The sequence below is a fragment of the Eretmochelys imbricata genome, chromosome 9 (genome assembly GCF_965152235.1).
Source record: "Eretmochelys imbricata isolate rEreImb1 chromosome 9, rEreImb1.hap1, whole genome shotgun sequence".
In the NCBI taxonomy this organism is placed as follows: Eukaryota; Metazoa; Chordata; order Testudines; family Cheloniidae; genus Eretmochelys; species Eretmochelys imbricata.
The window spans coordinates 92,613,325-92,641,223 of NC_135580.1; the positions used below are offsets into that span (position 1 = coordinate 92,613,325).

At 41.4% G+C, this 27,899-nt stretch overlaps 1 protein-coding gene across 3 annotated transcripts in view; it reads right to left on the reverse strand.

The window, feature by feature from the left end:
• AFF2 (ALF transcription elongation factor 2) overlaps positions 1–27,899 on the reverse strand; it is a 410,708-nt gene that overhangs the window by 150,403 nt on the left and 232,406 nt on the right. For all 3 annotated transcript variants that reach the window (XM_077825719.1, XM_077825718.1, XM_077825720.1), the window contains exons 5-7: positions 11,486–11,578; positions 8,825–8,861; positions 8,501–8,552 (exon numbers count right to left, since the gene is read on the reverse strand). In XM_077825719.1, coding sequence (XP_077681845.1) covers positions 8,501–8,552; positions 8,825–8,861; positions 11,486–11,578 — 182 coding nt within the window. The remainder of the gene's footprint in view (positions 1–8,500; positions 8,553–8,824; positions 8,862–11,485; positions 11,579–27,899) is intronic.

A 27,899-nucleotide genomic window follows, 5' to 3' on the forward strand; every position in this document is an offset into this window, starting at 1 on the left:
GAAAGTACTGCAGAGACTGTGCTCCTCAGCACATGAGATAATGGGAGAACTTTGTTTCACTTGAAAAATAAGTCCTCTGGTCAGTCAGGCTGCAACACTGATGGGCTCTGGAGTCCTCAGCCCTAAGGATAATTACAGCAATAGGAGTTCCTCAAGTTGGAGGGTGTAGGGCTGAGGAAAATGTGGAGGATTCTAGGGGCTGTGTCACAGCGATTCAGAAGTAGGATATAGAGGATTAAATTGTGAATTTAGGACTAGTGGCTGTTGGCTTCGCTTTTCAATATTTAGGACAAAAACAGCCCATTCCAATATCATGAACGCAAAATTTCCTAGCAAAATCCATTCTTCTTTCAGGCTTCTGTCTCATTTCATATTGTGCCTACAGTATTTCCTGGAGGCAGTAAATCTGGGTGACAATTCATTCGCCTCAAATACTACACAGCAGGTGGCTGACTGCTGCTGGAAGAAAGTGGAGGAAGTATGAGTCATTTAAGCTTAAAGGACTGGTAAGGTGTAGTAGACGAGAAAGGGCCTGAAGCACAGAGGAACGAGACATGGTCGGGCTATGCACCATAAGTGTAGGGAGAGAGACCAGAAGTGAGGAGGTGGATAGAGATCCAAATTGTGGGGAGAGGAAATAGAGAGGTCAATTGGCAGGTAGGATGGAAATCCAAAGAGAAAGAAATGGGATGCAGTTTGGAGCAGAAATTGTGGAAGAGAGGTTCTGGCTGCAGTTGCTTCCCCTGTCCTGAAGAGGACATATATTTTCAGATTTACACAGTACATAGGTTTTCCAAAATATAGGTTTGAAGCTAGGCTGACGTTTTGAAGGGAATCCATCCCATGGAAAAATAAAACAGAGCATCAGCTTGAGGCTGACCTTGAGTTATAAAGGTGCAACACATTCTGCTGGATTAGTGGCTGTTGGCAGAACTCCTTAAACCCAGGAGAACTTGTGCCAGGTCTAAAATGTTGTAAATACTAAAATGGGCATCAATACAAAGAGCATAAGGAAAAAAAACTCCTATTGGCATCATATGTACCCTTATCATTTTACTGTTAAAATACAGAGTGGTTGCCATTAAACAGTCAGCATTTATCTGTTTACCAAGCAGTGGTATGCCCTATGTTCAATGTAGAGAATTACTATAATAGTGGTATTGCAGATACTACTACTTAGTAACAGTGAATAAATGGTGACTAATACAGTATCAGAGGCTATTTTTAAATTGTAATCTTTCGTGCGTATTAAAGTTCCAAACATTGGCAAGCAGGCTGTTTGTTACAAGCACTCTTGTTTGTCAGTTTGTTACAAGCACTCTTACGGTCACTATCTGTCTCTGTGATATTCAACAAAAAAATATTTAACGTTGATCAGTGAAATACAAGCAAATTAATTTCCCTTGTTCACATGATCTTTTAAACTGATCTATAAATATGTCAAGAGGAGATCATTGAAAAGAGTGCAGTAGCAGATATTTTATTTTGACAGGGAGGTTAAACTGCATAACAGCCATTTGAATAATGAAAACAAATTAAAAGTATAATTTAGAAATTATTTTGAATAATGCGTTTATCTTCTGGGACACAGTGTTTTTAATTACGACACTGAATTCTACTATATTTAATAGACGCTGAAATGTTTTGCAAGTTTGCTTCTTTCTGCAATGGGCCATAAGAAATATTTTCTGCAGCTACATAAACGTTGTTTGAGTCCCAATTATTTAGGACTTTGCTCAAAAGGAGAACCCAGGCAGTATGGAACAAAGATACAATGTTGACTGATCATTATCTTTGCCCTGGATCATGGAAGGTAACATTCAAGAACCCACTCTAGCAAAAGGGTGCAAAGCAAACTCCTAATTAACAAAATGAGACAGTAAATATGAAAGATGAATGACAGCTAATCAAAATAGGCTTTTTTTTTGTTTTTGCTTTCTACTCGGTCCGTTAATATACTGCACTGGAGCTCTCTAGAGATAATGGTGTTCCACTTGCATGCCCTGTTGTTTCATTATGATAATTTTATATGTGGTTGTGTAAGCCCCTTGAATTTGTGACATTGCCAGCTTACCTAGAGGGAATATCTTTGGAACTTCCTTAGGTTAGCAAACAGTCAGTAGTTAGTCTAATGATTAAAGCATCCCCCACTTACAAAGTGAAATTTAACATACACTGTAAAATGAATCAGGCTATCAACAATGTGGGATCACTGGACACTCTCATGCTTTAGATCAAGAGCTTTAAGGTATGTCTACATGGCAATGGAACACCTGCAGCTGGTCTGTGTCAGCTGACTGGGGCTTGGGCAATGGTGCTGTAAAATTGCAGTGTAAACATTCAGGCTCGGGCCAGAGCCTGGGCTCTGGGACCCTCCCCACTCACAGGGCCCTAGAACTTGGGCTCCAGCCTGAGCCTGAATGCCTACACCATAATGTTACTGCCCCGCAGCCCAAGCCCCATGAGCCCAAGCCAGCTGTGAGTGTTTCACTGCAATGTAGAAAGACCTTTGGCTACAAATGCTAGAATTTCAGAAATGTAAGATTTTAAAACTATCATACCCAAACTGGAGTACGACTGAAGCTCCGATAAAATGTTTGGTATGTTGATACATAAATACACACAACAACATTCTTCTTATTCTAGTTGGACATAAAACTTTGCAAGTTTTTAGTGTGTGCAATTAAACTGAAAATCATATACCACCCTTACATGAACCCCAGTTTTTAATAGTGATTTCTTTCAAGTTTAAGGATGCATCAGCGTGTCTTGATTTGACTGTTCAAGAATACCAATATTTCTAGTTGTCACATTATCCAATATATAGTCCTTGGTGTAAAATCCTCTTGATATCTAATGACTCCTCATAAGGAACTCATGCTGATTCACTTCAAACCATGAATTACCTTTAATTCATAGCTTGAGCACGCTGCCAAATTTTGTTTTTTGTGCTCCCAGGTGACTGTCCCTGACATGATAGAGAACTTCCAACAAGCCATTAGACACTTATGAAACAGATAAACATCAAGCAGCACATTTCCATTTTAAGATGGGCTTCTACCAAGTATTATCATAATCTTTGGGATTCGGAAACTACTGGTATTTATTGCAACTTGTTTAAAGCCATGTGGGGAAATTCTGGACCTACTGAAGTCAATGGTAAAACTCCCATGACTTCAAGGGGGTCAGGATCTTATCTGTGGTGAATCCCAGTTTTATCAGTGGGATTCTCCGTGGCTTTAAACAAGTTAAATAATGGCCACTGACTCATTTTCAGATTTTTAAAGAAATTCTTCTGATTTCAGTGTAATTTTTTACCACATTGAATAGGAAAAGAGTGCAAAAATTGCAAGGAAGTGTTTGCCAAAATGTCATGTGAAATTGTTCACCAAGTTGTTTTGCATGTTTTTGAGTAATCTGAATTTAGCTTTTCTCTAGTTACTGCACAGGCTGTAGACTATAGTCTGAAGGCTCACAAAAATCCCATAAAGATAAAACAAGTTGTTGTTTTTGTCCGACCCATTAAATTTTCCTGTTCCAAGTTTTTAATGGTTTCCGATAGTTCACTGAATCCATGAGTAGGACCTTTTAATACTGGGTTAATACAATAAGTATAGGAAGACATTTTATGACAAGGAAAGAATACCATTATGCTTACATTCTTCTTTTTAGCTGGGCTTTTATGGAAACTACCCAAGAGTACTCTGCAGTATGACTTAGAACACAGGATGTGCTTGATTAAAAAGGTTCTGGGTGCTTTCCAACTGGACACAGGCCAAGTGCTAACAACCAAACAGAACAAAAGAACTGGATGTTTGAGGATGACATACTCTCAATGGTAATTATATAACACAAACCTCAGTCAAGGGCTGACTACATACTCTTGAATTCATGGATGTTGACAGATGATCCTTCTCCTTGCAATTGGTTGCACCTTATCTTTTGCTCCTTACCAGGCTTCATAAAAAACTAATACGAGTAGACTGGTTATCAATTTATTGTACTATATGTAATCTATAAGAAAAAAACGAACAACCATAAGAACATAAGAATGGCCATACTGGGTCAGACCAAAGGTCCATCCAGCCCAGCATCCTTTCTACCAACAGTGGCCAATGCCAGGTGCCCCAGAGGGGTGAACCAAACAGGTAATGATCAAGTGATCTCTCTCCTGGCATCCATCTCCACCCTCTGACAAACAGAGGCTAGGGACACCATTCCTTACCCATCCAGGCTAACAGCCATTAACGGACTTATCCTCCATGAATGTATCCAGTTCTCTTTTAAACCCTGTTATAGTCCTAGCCTTCACAACCTCCTCAGGCAAGGAGTTCCACAGGTTGACTGTGCGCTGAGTGAAGAAGAACTTCCTTGTATTTGTTTTAAACCTGATACCCATTCATTTCATTTGGTGCTCCTAGTTCTTATATTATGGGAACAAATAAATAACTTTTCCTTATTCACTTTCTCCACCCCACTCATGATTTTATATACCTCTATCATATCCCTCCTTAGTCTCCTCTTTTCCAAGCTGAAAAGTCCTAGCCTCTTTAATCTCTCCTCATATGGGACCCATTCCAAACCCCTAATCATTTTAGTTGCCCTTTTCTGAACCTTTTCCAATGCCAGTATATCTTTTTTGAGACGAGAGGACCACATCTGTACCCAGTATTCAAGATGTGGGTGTACCATGGATTTATATAAGGGCAATAAGATATTCTCTGTCTTATTCTCTATCCCTTTTTTAATGATTCCTAACATCCCGTTTGCTTTTTTGAAGAAGATGAGAAGCCAAGTGTTATTGAGGACTGGTCAAAAAAAGAAGAAGGAGAAGAAGAAGAAGATGAGAAGCCAAGTCCTGTAGTTTTTTCACAATCCTGGATCATCCTTTGGAGAGGAAGGATAGCCCAGTGGTTAGGGCACTAGCCTAAGACTTGGGAAATCAGGGTCCAGTTATCTGCTCCACCAGACTTCCAGTGTGACCTTGGGCAAGTCACTTAGGAAACTGAGACACAGAGAGGCTATCTGTAAAATGGGGAAAATAACAGCACCCTACTCACAGGGGAAGGATAAATACATTAAAAGTTGTGAAGTGCTTTGAGATCTACTGAAGAAAAGCACTACATAAGAGCTAGATACAGTTATTATTGGTTTCAGCTACAATACCTTTTTGATATATCTATATATAAATTTCATATTAAAATTGTATGGCTAGGAATAAAAATACCACTACAGTGGGACTACTCATGAGTCAAGTTACTTATATGTGTTTGCAGGATCAGGCCTTTAGGCCGTTGTGGGCCCGTTCCTTGACACAACTCAACACACCCCATCTGATCTCCTCCACTGCGCTGTGGTTTCTCATGCCCCCTGAGTCTGAGTGTGACATTATATATTTTAAACATTAAAAAAGTAAAAAATTCATACACAAAAATACTTGGCTGTGAAACAATTTAGGTTACTATAATAACATGCTGACACAAACCCATACAAGCAAGGAAATGGAAACTTAAGCCATCTGACAGTAAATACTCTGTGTTCGTCCACCTACAGGCACACACCTTTCTACCATACACCACACACCATACATAAAAACCTTAATTCTGACCCTGACATGCACAGAGCATTGTCTATTGGAGCAGAGTAAAGCAGCATGTAATCAAGTCTCAACGTGACCAAAGCATGTTCCAGAATCTTGGCACCGGCCTATAAATAGCACCTAATTCCTAAGCTGGCAGGAGGATAGCTGGGTAATATGATGAATGTGAGTACCTTTGCTCCAACTCCTGATCAAAGATCACAAGCAGATTTCTGAGAATACTGATGGGATCAATACGATTGCCAACAGGAGTGATGTTAATGGGACAGGTACTCTCAGGTTTCATAAGATTTGCATGTAATCATAAACAAGATGAAGGACAACTGTGACATCGACTCACACACGTGTCCAGCGCAAAGATACTTCCCACCATGGATAGAAAGAGATGAACACACCTGTGCCACATCTGTTTAGCAGCAGCAGCTCAAGATGAAATAGTGAAAAACAGATCCAGTTAGCAGCACTATAAGTGAGATACGTGGAGTTGGTGGTTAGAGACAAGAATCCCAGCAGGGACAGAGCTAAGATTGGGGTGTGTGCTCTATAGCATGGAGCAATGGTGCTGGTATATGCAGGAACCATAATTTTACCAGTAGATCCTAGAATCCCAACCATACCTCAGGAATTATGGAACCACAGAATCGTAAATATCTTGCTATTAAAATGGATAACGATAGCAGGATCAATAAATCTGCCATCTAGCTATGATTATTTGATAATATCATCATTGGTTTCACCCACAATTCTGCTTTGCTTTCATTCTCTCCTCAGGCATGTGCAACCAACTCCAGCTGAAGTTAGTGGAAGCTGTACATGCAGATCTAAGGGCAGAGTCTTGCCTACCATACTTTAAGTGGCACAATGGATTGCCTCCTAAGCAATATAACCTTCCCAAAGACCTATGGAAATTCTTGGAAGTTGCCTTAACAATTTCTTTGTAGTGAAAGGGAAAAAATGATAGTAACGGGTTAGCTGATCTTCATTTGGAAGCTAAAAATAAAAGTAACTTCATTGCCGCTCTGATCTGTCATGTGTAAAATCCATCACCGACCATAAGAAGGCAGTTCATTCCAGCAGAAATCTGATTGATAGTACTGGAATTTTAGATCAAGCAGCAGAATAGAGAGCAACTGGTTCATAAAATGTACTCAGTGTCTTCGAGTTTTATATCAGGCTTCCTATAGAGAGCTTTGGTCCCATTAAATGCACTATATACCACTGAGCTATGAAGCGCTGTTCTTTTGAAATTCAGCTTATAACTATAAACCATGATTGACAAGTCTATTACTGTTGGATACAAACTATTGAAATATTGTATTTTATAGTATACTCACCAAAATATTTTTCACAGTGGAATCCAAATACACTTGCTTTAGGAGCAAAATCACTTTAAGATGTAGTAATATTTTTTATGTTTTACGAGAGAAAGTACTTCATGTAAGCACTGCATCACTTAGAGATTCTGGCATATGAATTTATCCTTTCTTTTTTCAGGATAGAGGGTCCAGTGGGTGAGATATTTTTTTAAATCTGAAATCATTTCCAGAAATAACAATAGAATAAGGGAAGGACTAATCTGACGATAATTTTGGAAAAATAAATATCGCTCACGTGCGCCAATTTATTTTTATCGTTAGCGAGATTTCATAATTCTCATTAAAATTTAAATGATGACTTTCAATTTTTGCATCCAATCAGAAGAATTAAATACACTGAATTTAGAGGGTCGGTGTTAAAGACTCATTTTGAAAATCCTTACTCATTCAAGTAGCTTTACTCAGATGAGAAAAGTTGCATGACTTTATTTCATGAGTCAAGGAGTCCAGAGGTTAAAACAATGGAATGGAATGCCCGGATTCTAGTCCCAGCTCTGTAACTGACTTGACCTCAATGAGACCTCATCTGTGCACAAAGTTGTACTGATTTAACTAAAACTGGTTTAAAATCCATTTAATTAAATCAATTCAAAAATGCGGTGTAGACACGTTAAAATTGATTTAACCTGGCTTATACTGGTTTAGCTTAAATTGCATCCTGACTGAATTAAACTAAATTGCTATAAACCACTTCTAAAGCCATCCAAGTGTCCACACAGGGGTTTAAACACATTTTAGTTAAACTAGTACAAATTGGTGTATCTTGGTTTAACCAAATCAGTTTAAAAAACACTCCAGTAGTTAAAGTGATGCAGCTCTGAATTTAGGCCAGATCCAAGCCTCATATGTAGTTTGCTCATATGTAAAATGGCAACTATAATAGTAACCTATTTTACAAAGTTGCTAAGTAATTCATATTTGTAAAGCACTTCAGGTGCAAAATATTGTGGTCTCAATTCACTTCTGCCTTACTCCAGTTTTACACCAGCACAACATAATGGAAAAGGATGTAACTCAGTGAATAATCAGGTCCTCCGTGATTTTCTTTAAGTGTGTGATTGTCAACTGTCCCAATGTGTATACAATTCAAGACCTGTTTTTTCAAAGCCAGCTTGCATAAGCCTAATATATAATGTATTTTACTCTTCCTTCAGTAAATAAATGCTAAAATTCTTCCATCAGCTATTCATCAGGTTGAATTTTCTGTTGTAAGAAGCTTAGCATCTGATGACAAATTAAAAGTGATTTAATTTTGGCAAGCTGTACAAATAAAATTGGCATTAATTTTGCTTAATAAACTCATCTTTTATATATACACCTCTGTTAGTTAATGCTTAAGAAGAAGAAACAGTAATAAGCGCAGAAGAAAAAACTGGTTTGTGGCTAATTTTTAAGCACTGTTGAGAACACCAAAATGCCAGGACAAGATTGTATGTAAGCTAGGTTCAGTTACCTTTGGAGAACTAAGATCATTCCTTAAGATAAACGTAAAACAAAATATAAAGCTGGAAGTAACAATACTTACGACTTTTGTGGCACTGACTTGGTGGCAACTTTCCCTGCTGGATCACTCCACTCTGTAAACAAAGGAAACATATTTCCAAATGTCAAAAGATTACTGTTGCCCTAAGCTCTCAACCCACCTAATTATACGTAGTTTCACAACATGCCACAATGCATAATATGTAATCAAAAATGGAACAGATCTGCTTTAGCACCTTAGAAATTAATTTTTCATCTTTGTATTAATGCTGTTAAGTAGGCAAAAAACAACCAACCAACCAACCAACCAACCAACCAAAAACTCAACCAACCCTGATTGTTTGGATTAAGGACAATAAAGACCTACTTTGTACATTGTATCCTGAGGTCGGGTGCTGGGAATCCTACAATGAAGAACATAAAAATGTCAGGATTAGTTCACTGAAAGGAAGAAGACGGTAGATGCATCTTCCCTTGTTAGACTAAGAGCACTAGTATAACATAAACAGAGAAGGAAAATACACCAGAGCATGTGCCTGAGAAGAGAACACCACAATTTTTTTTAAAAACTGTATTATCTGTACATAAGAATGCTACTGAAGTGTAATTGCACTGCTCAGTACCTAGCCTATTTTAGGCCCAAATGGCCAGATCCTCAGCTGGTGTACACTGACTTAGTTTCAGTGTGGAATCCACACATCAGTTTACACCAGCTGATGATCTGGCCCTTTAAAGTCTTACCCACAGATGTGTACATGTGGTTCCCATTTAAGATAATGGGAAGCATTTGCATAGGCTGAACTTGATCTTGAGTTTTAAAATAACTATGCATTAAGTTCAGCAGCATTACTCTTCTTTTTTGCTTAAAATGTCATTATCTAACACTGAAATTCAAGATGTTTTGGAGTGCTATCTTAGGTACACTTGACAAAGACACAGGAGTGAGATCTTCAGCTGGTGTAAACCAGTGAAGCTCCAGTGAAATGAATGAAGCTGCACTAACTTAACATCAGCTCAGGATCTGGCCCATAGTGTGGAGCGCACACAGCATTTTGCAAACAATGTGCTTCTCACTGACTCAGAGTAACGTATAACTACATTCTTAATTTCACATTCTTTTCTTGCTTGATCTTTCCCTTGGCTTTACAATCAACAATGAGGCTTTACAATCAACCTGATGCCAAATCAGCCTTCATCTCAAGCAGGCCCTAGTAGATTGTGATGATTTTAAATTAAGCCATTATTTACAATCTAGTCCTATAGACAGGCACCACTTTGTTAAAAGTCTTAGATCTGTAGATGTTAAAGTCATTAAAGCCCTCGCTACACTTTCTCTCAGGGCATTATTAGTTCCTAATATTCTGCTGCACTGTTAGTCAGTCCCTTGTGAGGTGAATCATGCCTTCAAGAGTAAACACAGCACTTTAAATTTGAGTGTCAGAGGGATAAATAAATTGTTATGATAAGTTCTGCCTTTTCTATTGCATTATTTTACAAATAGGGAGACTTAATTATTTTATGTAAGATGAGGACCTATAATAAGGTTTATCTGACTACATGTTCTTATCTATTTTATCTCTAAAACCTATCAATTTGGCTCTCTCTAACTGATTTAGTGGGACGTTCTGAGTAGGCAATCTTATGCTGTATTTTTCACAGTAAAGTTAACTAACTTAGAAACATCCATGTTCTTTCCTCTTTCCTAAAGTGTGATTTTTTAAAAGCCTAATTTATATTTCATAACGTTTATCATAACCTCACAGGTTTTTTAAATGCAAAGCTCTCATTGAAGTTAGCAAAGGAGTGCAGTACATGGTCCCCTTTTTGGAGGGCCCAGAAAAAAAAACAAAACAACACAACCAGCACTGAATTTAGTCCTGCTCTAATTTAAGAAGATACAGCTTCCAGTGTGCCAGACTCCATGCTTACTCATATAGGTATGAATCCACTTTGACCTAAATGGATTCTGTGGCGTTTAGCCAGATTTACAGTAATATAAACAAGTGGAGTATTCAGCTTAGTTAGGAGTTGCACCCAAATATGAATCTGTCCTGTGATGTTTAATGCAGGAGCATGTAAGTGCATTGCCATTGTCAGTAGTGGAGCAGAACAATGATGTTTTGCTGGAATATGGCATGGTAGGCGTTTGCTTTGTTTTAATAGCAATAGCCACACTGATTTCACATTAGCTTCAGCCAACACATGAAGGCAGGGTTTGGAATGGGAGAATCTCTGGCAAATAGTGACAACTGGACACAATTGGTGAGGGGAAAACTGATTTTAAATGTCTGAAATAGTGCATGATTGCAAAAACCTCTATTGCTTGAGTAAAAGAATCAGCTTTTTATTGTCTTCAAAGCTGTAGCAGCCTCAGAAACTGTTGACACGGTCCAGCCCATTGAGGGAAGAACAAAACCCCACGCTATGGGGTAACATTTCCAGCTCCCCCGGAAAGTATGACTTCAAGTGTCAGAGATCCACAGCAGTTCAAATCTCAGTATAAGTCACCACTTGCAGGTTGGGTCATCTGCAGGGACTGAATCTGGGACTTTGCTAAAGTACCAGTCCTTTTAACTGTAGAGGAGGAACAGACCCATATACTTCTTCACCCATATACTAGTGGTTTCAGTGGGGACAAAGATATTCTTGGCCAGTGTGTTACACAAACAATGAGAGAAAAAATAAGCATATTGTAAATATTATTTGTAATAAAAGACTCGTTTGAAAACATAGATAAGATTCACCTTCCTTTTATCCTTTACTGTAACTTCTGAAGTTCTGAACAAGCAGCCCTATCAATAACAATTGGCTGATTTGGAATTCATATTAAAGAGAATTTTCCTCTCAAGAGAATTTTGAAAATGAAACCAAATCACAAAAGTAAAGTTCCAGATCTTCAAATTGGGCTTATTTAGGCTCCTAAAATTGATTTCAATGGAAGTTAGGAGTCTAAATATCTTTGAGGATATGGGTCAAAGTGTCTAGTGAAGATCACTCATATCTGAATGAATAATAATTAATAACCTACCTGCACCTTGCTTGGGATGGAAAACTTGGTCTGCTCAGCCTTGCCGGGGGTGTGAATAGCAGTAAGAGGTGGAGGCCAGGAATGGGTCATCTCCTAGTGGGGGGAAAATATGTTTTTGAGAAGTCATTCACTCAATTAAAAAAAAAAGAGAGAGAGAATTACCCCACAGTTGGCCATCAAACCCTGGACTGATTAACAAGGCCAACATCACATATCTGCTTCTAGAGGGTGAGGGACAGGTTTGCTCAGAAGGCATCACGAGTCCTTACCTGGTGGATAAGCTCCCTAATTATATAGTGGATCACATAATCTCAGGAAGCACAGTGGAAACATGCTTTAATGCTACTAGTCCCACCGGTGAAAATTTCAGCTATGTCCAACATGGAGCTGAGATGGCCTTCAGCAGGTTAGCCGCTGGCTCTACTCCCATGGCCAGATATCTTAGGTATGTGTAACGGCCCCCCACTGTCCTAGCACCTGAGCAACTCTCAATCTTTAGTGTATTTAGCCTCATCCTCCTGTGAGGTGGGACAGTTTTATTATCCCCATTTTACAGATGGGGAACGGAAGTACACAGAGATTGACTTGCCCAAGGTCACACAGGAAGCCTGTGGCTCAGCAGGGACTTGAACCCAGGTCTCTCAAGTCAGCACCCTATCCACTGAGCAATCCTTCCTTTCTAACCAGCATAACCATAGTCTTGCACTTTTAACAATGTGTTTAAATGTCTTCATGGAAATCTCTCAGGTATTCAATGGCACAGGTCACAAAACACAGAAGTGTGTGTTTATTGGAACGCTAAGCGTCTGATCATTTTTCTGCCGAAGTCAATGGTAGTTTCCCCTCTGACGCCAATGGGACAGACCTGGCCCATCCTCAGAAAAGAAAAATCAGGAAAAACACAGATAGTGCAAGTTTTAGGCAAAGCTTGTCTATGCCCTTGCAATGAGTGCATTCCATTTTAGATGCTGCTCCATTCTTTCTTACCTTTGTTTGTAATTTGAGGAATATTCCGACAGGTAATATAATACATGTCTCTGGTGATCGGTTACATCTTTGTCTCATTGTTTTTCTTTACTTTCAAAGCTCAGAAGAGATTCTTTTATGACAAACAAAAGAGAAAGAATGTCTCATCTATGAATTTCTGCATGTGACAGCGATGTTACTGGCTGTGTTACACTAGTGCAGGTGTTTGCAGCTTTACTCTGCTCTTAAAAACCTACGGCTGATCACAACAAATCTTACAAGCTACAGCTGCTTTGTTTCTCCTGCAGCCCTAGCTGACATTCTGCAAGTAAAAAAGAAAGAAGACCTTGTTAAAGGTTAATGTTGTGAACCATCAATCACAACCAGTCCCACCTGAGGGTGCTTGGCTCAGCCAGCTAAAACATGATGAGGATGGTTGCATTCAGCTGCAAAGATATTTTCACTGTAGAAGTAGCCAGTAAATACTTTCACTTCCCTAATTATCCTTCCAGAGATCATGTGATATGCTTTACTGAGGTAAGGAAAAGTAAATGAAACCACTCACTATGCACAGGGGACAGTCTGCTCTCTTTGCGCCATTCAGGCAGGAGTGGGAAAGAACCCCAAATCCCTGTAGGGGATATCCCTGGTGTGGGGGAATCCCCAGTGGACAGAGAGCAAACGAAGCTCCTGCATACGGGGAGGAGCACATCAAGGGTGAGAAAATGTCCCTAGGGGACTGCCAGCAGAAGTCAGAGTAGCCCCCATGCCGTTCTAACCTACGTTGGGGTCAGAGTTGGGGCAGACAATCAGGGAGCCTTGGTAGGTTGGATGGGTCACTTTGTGGCACATCCCTTCAATAGCAAGAAAATGATGAAAGGGAGAATATATGAGATAGGCCAGTGGTTCTCAACCTTTCTGTGAGTCAGGACCTATTTGTAAACGTTTATGGCCTGTTGTGACCCACGAAATAGTCTGGGGGTGAAGGCCCTGGGGTGGTTTCAGTCGGGTCCTGCCCCCTGTGGGATAGAGTTGCCAATTTTGGTTGGATGTATTCCTGGAGATTTCATCACATGGCATAACCTTTAATTAAAGATTAATTTTTAATTCCTGGAGATTCCAGGACAATCCTGGAGGGTTGGCAACCTTACCGGGGGGGGGTTGGGTCCTGTCCAGCACTCACTCTACCTTGGCGGCCATCCCACAGTGGCGGCTCCTGCAGCTCCATTGCTCTGGGGCTGGTTCTCGGCTTTGGGCGTTGCAACCTCTGGGGTTTCAGAGCCACTCAGGTTTTAGCCCCACCCCCCTGACTGGACCAAATTTGCGTGAGTGGAGTTGTGACCTGACTCGTCGGGTTGCAGCGCCACTCATTCAAATTTGGCCTACCTGGATGCCCATCATCGTGATGGTTGGGCCAAACCTGAGTGGTGCTGGGACCCCAGAAATTGCAGTTCCTGGAGCAGGGAGGCGAGCCCAGCCAGCCCTGTGCGACAAGAGCCACATGAACTGCCACACAACCCTTTGAAACATTCTAGCAACCCAATTTCGGGTCCCGACCCATGGGTTGAGAAACCCTGACATAGACAGAAGATGGAGACACATTCAGATTTTAAGACAGAAGCCAGCCATACAGTAGAGATAAATTCAGGGCTTGATATCAGCCTCATCTTCCCTGGCCATTAGAGGGTGGAAATCCTTTAAATGTAGATGCCTTAGCTTCTGGGGGAAGGTGTCAAGGAATCTTTCGAATATTTCTTGAGTAACTCCTCTGGCTGTCTTGAGGATCAACTCAGTGGACCAGGGACACGAGAAAACCTTTTACACTTCTCTTTGCTAGAGGGAAGGGACACTCTGATGTGAAGCCGTTGAAGACGGAAGAATGAGTGTGATATTATTTTAGAAAACTAATATATAATGGGTGAAATCCTGACCCCGCTGCTGTTAATGGCAAAAGTACCATTGACTTCAGTGGGGCCAGGATTTCACCCAATGTATTCATCTAATTCAGTGGCAAAACCCCCACCCCACCCCTACACTGACACAGAGTTAAAGTTGTTTGGTGGTGTGTTGTTGCAGTGCAGAACGCTGAGTTGAACAAAACTCAAAATTCTGAAAATCAGGAAAAGTGCAATTAAAATTGGCTATGCAACCTTAACCCTGCTCTCTTCCAGCAACGTCCCATATGGCCTGTTAACACACATACCTTTCCCTCTGCCAACCCCAGAGTTGCTGAAGATCTTCACCTCCTTTTACAATCTATTCACTCTCACCCACCGGATTCCACCTAACACTAAAGAGCTAGGTATGCCGTACTGAGGTGCACTGGCAAAGATGGATGTGCAGGGCTGGGGATGCAGGGGCATGGGGTGCACTGGCAGAGCTGGGATGCAGGGAAGTTTGGGTACACTGGTAGAGCAGTGGGGTGTAGGGGAGTTGGGGTGTACTGGCAACGCTGTGCAGTGCAGGAAGTTTGCAGTACAGGGGGTTGGGATGCACTTGCTGATGTGGGATGGCACTGCAAGAGCTCAGGGGTGGGGTGCCATGCTCACCTCACCTGACCCCCCCATAACATCTCTCCCCTCCTGTACCACTTAACCCTAATTTATCCTCCCCATAGCCCCCTCCCCTCCTATTGCTCCACTTCTCCACCCTCTAATTCCCCTCCTTTCCCAGGAAGCAGTCACATGCCTAATTCCCCCCCTCCCAAAGACTGGGATTACATTCCCCCAAAATAAAATTGCCACCCACAACTTTTAAATTGTAGCAACCTCCACTTACTTAGTCCAAAGCTCCTTTTCCCTTTGATGGGGCCTTGTGATTAACTTATTCTTATTACGTTAATTGAAGGAAGAGTACACAGCCATCAGTCTGAATTCGGCCTGTGGTTCATTCACTCAGTAGTACCCCACAGTTTAATGGTGCAAAGTAACAGAAAGAAACCAATTTTTTGGGCGGCCAGTAACTTGGGAACCCCTTAGTCACATGATCCCAAATTTGGATCACTAACGCTACCCCGGGCCTTCACGTGACACACCAAATGTCAAAGCAATTGGAGTAACCATTCAGATTTTAGAGCACATACAAGAGTTGAGATTTAAAGCATACAAAATGGCGGTAAGGGAATTCTAGTCATTTTTCTTTATTGGCGCATGCGCACTGTAAAAATGTACTTTTTCTCCAGTACCGTTCTCAACTTGGGTCCCCAGAGATTTAGTGGATGCCATACATTATCTTGGGTAAAGCTCAACAGATTGAGGCCACATAATATTAATAGTTTGACCTGTAGCTTTGCTAACAAAAAAACAACTAGAAACATTCTGAAAAATGGCTATTTTTAGGGGGCTTATATCTCTGTATCCCCAAGTTCAAATGACCCCAATTTGGGTCACTCACCCTACCCTGCATCCTCCAACTTTCAAAAGAATCTGACTAAGCATATTGATTGTAGAGGACTTGGAAAGGTCAACCGTTAAGCAGAAGTTGTGACACAACCTTAACTACGGGTTGAAATACAGTTATCTGTGGAACAGAACATGTCAGCTACTGTGATAACACATTCAAAATTACACCACAGTTTTAATGTCAGTAAGCGAAGAAGAATACCACGTTAGTCAAGATGTGATGGGTCATGTAAGCAGGAGGAATATAATCATCTAACGTGCTAATAAACCCAGGACAGACACCCCAGCAATCTTGTTTAAAAGACTTTTAAAGATTGCAAAGCCTTGACTTTACATCTCATCTGAAAAACATACCCTCTAGGGCTCATGTTTTCCTTAACAATATGTTGGCATTGGTACCGTAGACTTGGGTCCTGATTTGCATTGAGAACTGCCTACATGCGCACAGAGTCCTACAGAAGTAAAAGAACTCCATGTGGACACACTCATGCATTTCCGCTGTTCTCAAGCCAGGATCCAAACCTCAAGCCCTGATCCTGCAAAAACTTATGCATACGTTAACTATACTCAGGAGTAACCCCACCAAACCCAACTGGACTACTCACTTGTGTAGAATTACACACATGCACCAATCTTTGCAGAATCGTGGCCTTAAAGGGAAGAATGCCACCCATTGAATCATCAACATTATACCTTGCAACACCTTGTTTTTACTTGGTGGTCCACCTCCCAAATACTGGCAAGGCCTTACTTAGTTTAGCTTGTGAAATTTGACATATGCCAGCAATGATAGCAGGGAATCACACCATTTCTTTTTCCAGGGATAAAGTTCAAAAATTTAATAAATCCAAATTTGGAAGCATTTAGAAATTCCTGAAAGTAACAATAATAAAACTGAGCATATGAAATGTTTTAAAGTGGAATATAATGGAAGTAAAGTAAGTCCACAAAATCAAGTGAGGATTTATTTTCACATGGTTTGGACTTAAAATAATTCCAAAATCATGTTAGCTGATGGATTGGGCATATGACTATTATCGTAAGTATGCATACATATTTTTATAGACCTGCAGATCAAATGGGAATGTAAAGTTACACAGTTGGTTGGCTTAGAAGTCACTGTGGTCCACTGATGTAGTAACATCAAGCGTCCTCCTTCCTGAAACTTATTTAAACATTGTTTTAATTGACTCCATGTGTTTTATTTATTAGGACTAGGCACGCTTGTTTCTTCAGCTAAATCTGCTTTTTTCTAGCTGTAAAAGCCCTCAGGTAAGTAACTGAGAAATACATGTGCAGAAGGGGTCTAATGAATCACTGTTTTTTCCTGACTGAACTCTTTAAGAGCTGTAGAGACACTGGCCAAATCAGGGCTCAAATGGAAAGGGAGAACTGGGAGTGCAATGGGATTTGTGAGCTTCTGCAAAGCAGATCTGAGCTGGAGAATTAAGCCCATGGAAAAAGGGGCAGATGGAAAAATAGCTTTGCAAAACCAGACCCTCAAGTTAATTGCCTCTTTCAAAGTTTAGTTCCTTTCCCCCATTTCAATTTTTCCTTAATTTCCTCCTTGTTCAAAATAAAATGTTGCTGGTGTGTGTGTATGTGTGTGTGTGTTTTGTTTTTGTTTTAAATTCGGGCAAAAGGTGCTGATCTAGAACCACAGAAATCATGACGGAAGAGGGCTGCTAGTCTCCACCCCCAGGAAGGCACCTTCACTTCCTACAATGAACCCTAGAGCGCCTTGTCCAGTCTAATTTGAAATACCCCAAGAGAGATGCAGCTTCTGCTATTTCCCTTGGAGGATGAATTCATGGCATGATGGATCTCACTGGGCCAAATGATGCCCTCTGCTATATGGTGTGGATGAGAAATCTACAGAAATGCAGCGATGGAAAAGCAGCAACTCTGGTATCACCCCTCCCCCTAGCCCCAGCCACTCCATGTAATGTCTGGTCTGCAGTTTTAGCGGGCAGCATTAGGCATGGGGAGCAGGCATAGTAGCTAGGAAGAAGGTACTCTCCTTGGCATGATCCCCTCCACTGTGGCTGGATTTCTAATCTGCTCAGAAGTTACTGCTGGCGAAGGAGTTGGCAGGGACTGCACAGAGCCATGACTCGCATAAACTCTTTGTCAACCTTTCCTTATCCATCAGTCCCTTCAGCTCCTCAACTAGTTCTGTAGCTCTAAACTACCTGCAGTTTCTTGCTCACACTTCATATTAAGCTTCCATTGATAAATAGTTTATAAAGGGTTGCTAAATGACTAATAGATGTTACCACACCTGAATACTGTGTGTTAAAGATGGCTATGAGCACACCAGTAGAATGTGTTATAGATGGTTCTAAGATGAAGATATAAGCAACCTGTTGACTTGTTGGTCTATCACAATCAATTCACCATTTATTAAAACATCTGTTAATGGTCTATTAACCCTTTATAAACACTTACCAGTGGAATCCTAATATAAAGTGTGATTAGTCTCTCAATATCTTGCTAGCTTTTGCACTTGCGCAGCCCTACCCATTTTCTCTCTGCTAGGAAGTTGGTCAATTTACTAACACAGAAGCAGCAGCTAAATTCTATATGTGCTGGGCAAGCTGAACTGAAAAAAATCTCAGTCAGCCACCTCTAAAGAGAAAAGGCTACGGCAGGTATAAAAAGCAATGCAAACTGGAGCTCAAAGCTAACAGAAATGCAAATAACCAATAGGGTTTTAAAACTAATGATGCAAAATAGTCCATGTGAACTAAAGGACAATTTGTTTGTGAGATCACATGGGGACATCCCTTCCACATTCCTGACCAGGAATTTGGAATAACCAAAGAAAAGACTACTCCAGGGAATCCACCCTCGGTTTTTACACTGAGCCCAATACATACTGGGAGAGGTATTTGGGGATTGTCTCAGTGCTGTGTGAATACTCCAACAGTGTGAACATGATCAGAAAGCTCATAGTTATGCATTTGACTATCACATTTCAGTGAATTAAGAAGCTCCTAGGAACCAGTGACACAACAGCTTGTTTGTTTCTAAGACATAAAAACAGCTATGAAAATAACTTTAATGATGTCCTAACAGAGAGAGCCAAATTCCTCGGTAAAGGCACGAATGTAGAAAACTGTTTACCCATGCAGACAGCTCAACAAATGTATCATCAGCGGCATATGACTAGCCCACATTATATGAAGGAACGACATGGCTGCATTTGCAATGATGCCTTAGTCATCCTAGTAAATCATTTATCTTGTTAAAGTACAAAAGTCTTCTACAGTGAAATGAAAGACATTCCAAAATCCAAATTCTTTTTCAAAAGCCAGAATTTTATGCTATAAATAAAACCACTCATCTTCTCCCTGACCATAATACCCCCCCCCCAAAAAAAAAAAAAGTATTCACCTTGTAGTTTTTTTCCATGACAACAAATAAGTACCCCAGGCTTGGCTGGTGTATGGGATGGATACCATATCCTCCCGTGCTAATATACTTGCTTTACGTTCCCATATTTGCAGAGCAGAAAGGACTGACAAAAAACACACTCAGTGAAAATGAATTTAGAAATTGTTTTAGAAGCTAACAGAGGTCAGCTATAAACATTACAACATATGTTTTCCTTTCCTGTTTTGCTAACATTTGAGGACTATTTACAGAAAGAAAGTGATGGCAATAGGAATATTTTCTCTTTCTACTGAGCTTCCAGTTATTCTCCTCCATTCTTTTACTGCATACTTTCCAAATATACTTCCCTCACACTTCAGCTTTTATAACTAAAATATACTGATATTCCTTGCTTAGAGCAGTTAAGAGACAATAAAAAATAGCAAATCATGACTGACATATTTATTGCCCTAACAAATCTTGTGTAGGCGAAGTAAAACAATGTTCCATTACAATGGGAAGATAGCTCAGCTCGGGAAACTATTTTTGGGAAAATAATGAAGCTACTATATACAACAGTGTTAGAATTTAGTGACTCCGGTCCACTCCAGAAAGTAGTTCCAGTCCATATAATAGAGTCCACTCTGGAATTTGATTAGGAACAGTAGATTAAGAAGGCAATGAGCATAGGCAGAGAGAGAGAGAGAGAGAGAGAGAGGTCAAAACCTTGGTACTCCTGACTCAGGCAAAACTTCCTTTGGCTTTAGTAGGAATTTTAGTCGAAGCAGAAGTCCTAAATCAGGTCCTTTCTGAAAGAAAAACTAGTCCCCTGTGGGGTCATAATTACGAGTTTGCAGTTTACCATCGCTCTTCTTGCCATGTTTAGGTTATTTGTGTGAGTAACATGTAGAAGGGCAGTGACAGGCTTTCAGAACTGAATCAGCAAAATGGAATAGTATCGCCTAACAAACCAGGCAGAACTTTATGGGGAAATAGAAGGGAAAGTTGCCATACAGGGGATTAAAGGAAGGGTGAGGACTCCCGAGATTGGAGTATCATGGGAAAGACATCCCAGATTCACAGAAGCTGGAGCCATCCTGCACAGGCAGCTGCCCCCCTGAGCCTTGCTGCCATTGCCTCAGTCATTAACATTAATTCCTTCCTGGGTTTCCACGTGTAAATCCGGGGTTTGAGCATGGGATGATACAGCTTATCCGCAACTCAATCCGCTTTGGCCAGCCAACACCCTGCAGAATGTCTACATAGCGGCATCTGCAGGGTCTCCAGGAGAGGCAAAGAGATGATGCCACTGAGATGGCCCCTCCCCTTCCATGAAGCCAAGAGCATGGTACAGCCACTCTTCTCATATAAGTGGCATGGGCAATCAAGGCCCCGCAGCTTGACTAAGCAAGTGTGCCATGCTATTCCATATGAAATATTAACACATCTCAAGAACCGTCCCGTTGGCTGGAATCATCTGCTGGGAGAGATCCTGCTTGAGCTTCACCTTGTCCAGGGTCCTGTCTCTGACAGTGGCCAGCCCCAGATGCTTCAGAGGAGGGTACAAGAATCCCACAATGGGCGTGAAGTAATATCTTTCACTGGGCCAACTTCTACTGGTAAAAGAGACAAGCTTCTGAACTTACACAGAGCTCTTCTTCATGTCTCACATTAGGACCCAGCTTAAGCACTAATAGTTAAAAACTGGCTCAAACACTAAGGTAGGATGTTTAATATCCTTCCAAAATATGTTAATGAGAATAGCTGGAGTTACAGACATTAATGTGATCCATACAAATGTCTAGTACCTTTTTTGATCCTTTTCAGCCACTTGTACCAGAAGTCCCCTACAAAAAAACCCAGCATCTTTCTGCATCTCGTTCTGGGTGACTAAACTAATGACTCTGTTACCCAATACATAGTGACGAAGTCTTGCTGTGGCCTAGCACCGCTAATGCAATGCCTCCCACAGCTTCCAACCCCACTGACAGGCCCAGTCATATTCCATTTATTTTCTTCATTCAAAATGATACTCGCTTGGAATAATCTCCTGGGATGGCACATCTAATTTCCATGCAGCTCCCAGGAGACAGGAAGTACACACTGAACTGTTATATTCCAGCATAACATCCTGACAATAGAACAGCATCATATAAACAAAAGCACAATAAGCAGTAAAAAGCTAATTCTTTGAAAAGTTACTAAGACCAACATATAATTTCATCTCTGCAATTTAAAAAACATTGGCAGGGTTCCTTCAAGCAAATAAGCAACTGTTTTCTTGAAACTATTCAGCACTGGCAATTGTTTAAGGGAATCTGGTAATTTGTTCCATCCATTCAGAGCCACACAAGCAAAAAAGCATGTCTCATATTGACTGTTTTCTTCCTTGAAACCCCCAAACTTAGGGTTTGCACTGAGAACATAATTACAATTTACAGTTACAAAACAAGACTGTAAACACCCCATGGCGCTACCCTTTGCACATTTGTACAATAAATTACACCACCTCCTTTTCATTGCCAGACACAATCATTTTTTTCATACAAAATACAATGACCGGTTATTTATCCACACGACGAGACAGATCTATGTAACTTATTATGAAGCACATTTAATTTCTGGAGCACTAACACTTGAGCAGTGAAAAGAAACATCTCCAAATGCAAGAATGGGCATAACTAAACTGCACAATTTGTTTTGGAGAACTAGCATTGAAACATTTAATTCTACCCTGCACACTCAGTCTTGGGTCCAGTCCAGCCAGTTTAAAACCCACATCCTTACAATATGCCGAAGATGATTCCACTCTAATCCCCAAGGATTTCAACATCAGCAACCTGACCCAATAATACATTAGCTTTATTCTTAATACAGGAGCACTGATCACTTGATTTGGCATATAGGGGAAGATTAAAAAATGACACTATGTTCCATTTGAGTTTAACCCAAGTTATTTCATATAAACTGTGATTTGGTTTCATTAAAATTGGATTCCAAACACAAACAATTGAAGCTAGCACACAGCATTGTATCGTGTATTGAAAAAGTCTTTCCCAAGGCTGCTTTTTTCCTCAGACCAAAGATTCTGCCAGATCTCCTTCACTGCCTTAAGATCTTTACTGGAATATGAACTTTCCTGCATATGTGTGGAAATGTAGCTCTCCCTTCTTACTGTGATGGACTGGCTGCATTGTGTCACCAGTGCCTCCTACTGAAATGTCAAAATCTCTCAAATGTGTGTCAGAAGGCTGAACAGATAAACATTTGGAGATTCTCTTTTAGCTCAAGCCTCTTAGAGATTGTGGTTTTTTCACCATTTCCTCATTTTCTTCCAAACTCCCACGCATGGAGTGGCTTCTCCATTTCCCTACCAGTTTGCCAACCCACCTTTCCAACCTACCACAAGTCCCAACTAAAGATTCACTTCACTCACGATGCACACAAGCTGCTCGAGTATCAGATCTTCTCTATGTCTGCCTCTGAGACTGTACAGACTAGCTCAGTGAGCTAATATCTTTTATTGGACCAACTTCTGTTGGTGAGACAGACAAGCTTTCAAGCTACATAGACCTCCTCCTCAGGTCTGGGAAGGGTACTCAGAATGTCATAGCTAAATACAAGGTTGAACAAATAGTTTCACATAAGTAGTTAGCACATATTCTAAGGGACCATTCACGGAAAATTGGCTGGTTAACACCCCCGCAGTCATAGGAGTAAAAGAGGGGCTAGTGAGTTACAGATTGTTGTAATAACCCATAAATCCAATGTCTGAGACTGTAAACTCTTTGGGGCAGGAACGGTCTCACTTTGTGTCTGGTACAGTGCCCAGCACAATGCTGGAACCTAATGAATAAATAACTAAAAAACAAGTCCTAGCTTCACTTATAACTGGGAAAACCCGGGGTAGCCAACAGTGCAAGGCGCACTATAGTGATGACTTAGCAAGACCCAGGTGGCCAGAGAACTCCCGCAGTTGGCATCATAGATTCTTAGTTTCAGAGATTCCATGGCCAGCAGGGACCATTGTGATCATCTAGTCTGACCTCCGGTGTACCACAGGCCAGAGAACTTCCCCACAATAATTCCTAGAGCAGACCCTTTAGAAAAAACATCCAATCCTGATTTAAAAATTGTCAGCAGTAGAGAATCCATCGTGGCCCTTGCTAAATTGTTGCAATGGTGCATTACTCTCACCGTTAAAAAAAGTATGCCTTATTTCCAGTCTGAATATGTCTAGCTTCAACTTCAAGCTGTTGGTTTGCTTTACACCTTTCTCTGCTAGACTGAAGAGCTCATTATTAAATACTTGTTCTCCATGTAGGTACTTATAAACTGTAATCAAGTCATCCCTTAACATTCTTTTTGTTAAACTAAATAGATTGAGCTCCTTGAGTGTAACACTATAAGGCATGTTTTCTAATCTTTTAGTCATTCTTGTGGCTCCTCTCTGAACCCTCTATAATTTATCAGCATTCTTCAAAAATGTATCTAAATTACCAGACTATGACATGGATTGTCTTTGTTGCCTTCAGCTGGCTCGAAAGCTCTAGCAGACTGTTCATTAGCAATCGTTTATCAGGGGTCATACAAGCAAGCTGGATAGACACCCAAGTAGAGACCACCCAGCAGAACCATGATTACTCTGCTAGTTAGCTCTAAGCAGCTAGTGTTATTCATAACTCCAGCAAGTGTCAAGCAATGACAATTGCCAGTTATTATACGAAGTGGAGCTGGAATAAACCTGCCAAAGAGTATTTTTTCAGTACAACATGCAATTTATTATCATGTTTCAGCAATTACCAAAGGGAGTTGTTGATCTCACTTTGCTGGAGAGATACAAAGGCTAGATGCAGTAACACGGCATTCTTTTTGAAGGATAGCTTGTATTATAAGTGAAAGACACTATAAAATGACAATGCTGCGGCAAAAGCAGACAGAATGATACATTTAGTGAAATCCCCAGCCTCAGCCATTTCAAAGGAGAACATAAGCAGTTAGTATAACATTTCTAAGGGCTGCTGTATCCTTTCAAACGAGATCGCTTTCTTGAAGTTTACAGTTATCACATTAAGAAAAATGGTAATGAGGAGATCATGAAAACTTCTTTTAAAAGTAACAAAAGCTTCAGTTGCTGAGGAAAAAAGAGTGACAACTGTTTTCATGGAAATAGGCCTCCAATGAAGAACTCTGCTGACACTTTGTTCTCTTACGAGGGAGTGCTTCATGACTAAATCTGAGCCCCAATTTGTATTAAAGTATCTGCAGTGATCTCCTTGTGCAAGCAAACTGGAAACTCAGCCCTCTTGTTGACTAGGTACGTAGGCCTACAGGTTAGAAAGCCCAAATACAATTTTAGCCAGACACGGATTCAGTTTAAAACAAAATGACTCACCTCCCAGAACTTCCACCCCTTCCTTAAACCAAACTCAAATCTTTTTTGAGGTTCAGAACAGTTTGATTAAGTCCCCTCTCATCTAACGAGAGGGCGAGAGAGGCAACAACAATTTATTTAATAAAAGAGGCCTGTTTTGCATTGTTCGCAGAGATGCATGGATTCTAAAGCTGGAAGGGACCATTGTAATGTAAAGCTACCACCTAGCTTTTCTATAGCATTTTTCATCACAACATGTAAAACGTTTTGCAAAAAAGAGACTGGTGTCATTATTAAGCCTGCGAGTCTGTGACAGAGGTCACAGAACCTCCGGGACTTCTGCAGCAGCTGATGCGACTGATTCCAGGGCCACCTGAGCAGCTGGGGTGGCTCCTGGCCCAACTGCACCAGTCGCTACTGGGGCACTGTTGGCCCCCCCTCCCCGAGCACCAGCGGCGGTCTTGGGCCACCGTCCTTCCCCCGCAACCAGCGGCAGTCCTGGGCCATGTGCCGCTGCTCCTGCCCCACAGCACCAGTGGCCGCCCCCCACCAGCACCAGCAGTGGTCCTGAGCCATGCATCGCCTCTCGCCCCAGAGCACCCGCGGTGCCCCCAGGCCACCCCTTGTCCCAGAGCACCCCCGGTGCTCCTGGGCTGCAACTTGCTCCAGAGCACCCCCAGCCACCCCTAGCCCCAGAGCACCCAAGATATAGTCAGGGGTAGATATTACAAGTCATGGACCAGGTCAGAGGTTATGAATTTTTGTTTACTGCCTGTGACCTGTCCATGACTTTTACTAAAAATACTCATGACTGAATCTTAGCCTTAATCATCATTGCCATTTTACAGATAGGAAAACTGAGGCAAAGGGAGGGGAAATGACTTGCCCAAGGTCACTCAGCAGGCCAGAGTCAGACCTGGGAATGGAACCCAGTTTTCCTGGGCCCCAGTTCAGTGCTCTATCCAGCAGCGTTGATTTTCTGGCCACACTGATTTTCTGGTCTAGCCATGGAAGCCTCCAGAACCAGTAAATCTCCATATTGTATTTGTTTCTTTCCTCTACAGGGTCAGGAGGAAACTTTTTTTTATCTCCTTGTAACAACCTATTTATTCTTGGGTGGGGACTTTGTATGGAAGTTTTGGCCCAGGTCAGATTTTTACAGAGGAGCTGTAAATTGCAGAAAATATAGGTTTCTACTGACAACTATGACAGGGCCACAACTACAAATCGTTCTCGTCAGGGAATTGCCAGCTATCCACAGAGAATGTTACATGGCTGACATAAATCAGTGTGGCAGGATCTATTTGCTAATTAAACAATTGTGACAATTTTAATGCGACAGTCTGAAAAGTTCAAAAAAGTCTCTCCATCCATGGAACGTGCATTCTGCTCACATGCATATTATGAAACATGTCCTGTATTAAGAAATTGAAAGGACCTTACGTATTCAATAACCTTACCCCATAATGTTAAGCACAATTTGAGATATATGGCTAAAACAGATTGAAAATCCATAAGAGGGCTTGGAACGTTAAATTCAGCACCATGCTTTCTTCAAGGAAATGTTAGCAATCTTCCACAGAGATGGCTAACCCGTAGCGTCCAGTGTAATTTTAAATGTGTGACGGGGGTACCGCGGGTGCTCTGGGGCGAGAGGTGATGCATGGCCCAGGACCACTGCTGGCGCTGGGGGGTGGCGGCACATGGCCTGGGGGCGGCTGCTGGTGCTGGGGGAGGGCAGGGGCGGTGGCACATGGCCCAGGACTGCCGCTGGTGGCGGGGGGGAGGACGGCGGCCCAAGATCGCCTTTGTGCTGTTATAATAGAACAGCAGTAATACTTGACATGGTACAGCACCTTCCAGCTGAGGGTCTCAATGCACTTTGCAAACAATGAATTTAGTCTCATTGTACCCCTATGCAGTATTATTTCCCCATTTTATAGATAGGAAAACTGAGGGCTAAGTGGCATCTCAAGGTCACCCAGGGAAACAGAGGCAAGGATGGGCACAGGAAATTTTATCTATGTTTACCAAAAAATTCTTTGAGATGTCTACACTTCCATTATAAAAGGTGTTCAACTCATTTGGGGGCAGAAGCAAATCTGTCCATTTCTGTTAGGAAGGGCGTGGCCTGTTCTGAAGACCTCACCAGCTGAGACAAGCTTGATGGATAGGAAGTATAAAACCACCTCCCAAAAGGGTTCAAATGGATGTGCTGTGAGCGTGGTGGTCTCAAGGCTACGTGGTGTGGACATACTGATGGCATGTGTACATGAGTCACAGGGCATCCACAGTTGCACCCAAAACAATGGCTGCGGCCAGAAAGATTTCTTGACAGAAGCCCCTAGGACTTTGGAATGTCTTGCTTTTGAGACAGATGATGCCTTTTAGAATGCCTGTCTAAGTTATGACTGCCCCTGCAAATCACATGGAGGCTGCCGAGGCCATCAGGATGGATGATGTCACCTCAATTTCTCCTGAGTCTCTGTAGGAGGAAATGCCCCTTGGCTGGGATCTGTGTGTTCTTGGTCAGAGAAGAAGAGATGTGGAGTGACACAGGTCAGATTTGGCTTGTTGCACATTGGGAATGCGGGTACAAAAATTCTTAAGATGATTGGTTGGAGCCAGATACTTCCATCCCTCTCTTACATCAACCTCCAGCGTGGTATGAAGTGGGTTATACGGCTGTAGCTTCCGATCTTATAAAAGCTTTGTAGTGGCTTCTCCCCATCTCATTCCTCCTTACTTTCCTTCTTGGGAGGTTTGTGCAGCAGAATATCTTGAGCTGCAATGGCCTCCCTGAGAGGCATTTCAAAGCATTCTGATTGAAAGAATCTGTCTTGTGCCTCCTCTTCTTACCCTCTGGTTCTGATTCAGCCTCATCTCTGGTTTATGCTCTTTCCTTTTTCTTTCAATTTACTGCATATGGACCGGTTATGCCTGCATGTAGCCTCTGAGGATAATGAGATTGAAGATAGGCTCCTACAATTTGTCCCTGGCTCTGAGAATTAGGAAGTTTTTCCTGATGTCCAACCTAAACCATCCCTGATGCAATTTAAGCCTATTGCCTCTTGTCCTAAGAACATAAGAACAGCCATGCTGGGTCAGACCAAAGGTCCATCTAGCCCAGTATCCTGTTTTCCAACAGTGGCCAATGCCTGGTGCTTCAGAAGGAATGAATAATCATCAAGTGATCCATCTCCTGTTGCCCATTCCCAGCTTCCATCCTCAGAAGTTAAAGAGAACAATTTTTCTTCCTCCTCTTTGTAACAACCTTTATGTACTTGAAAACTGTTAT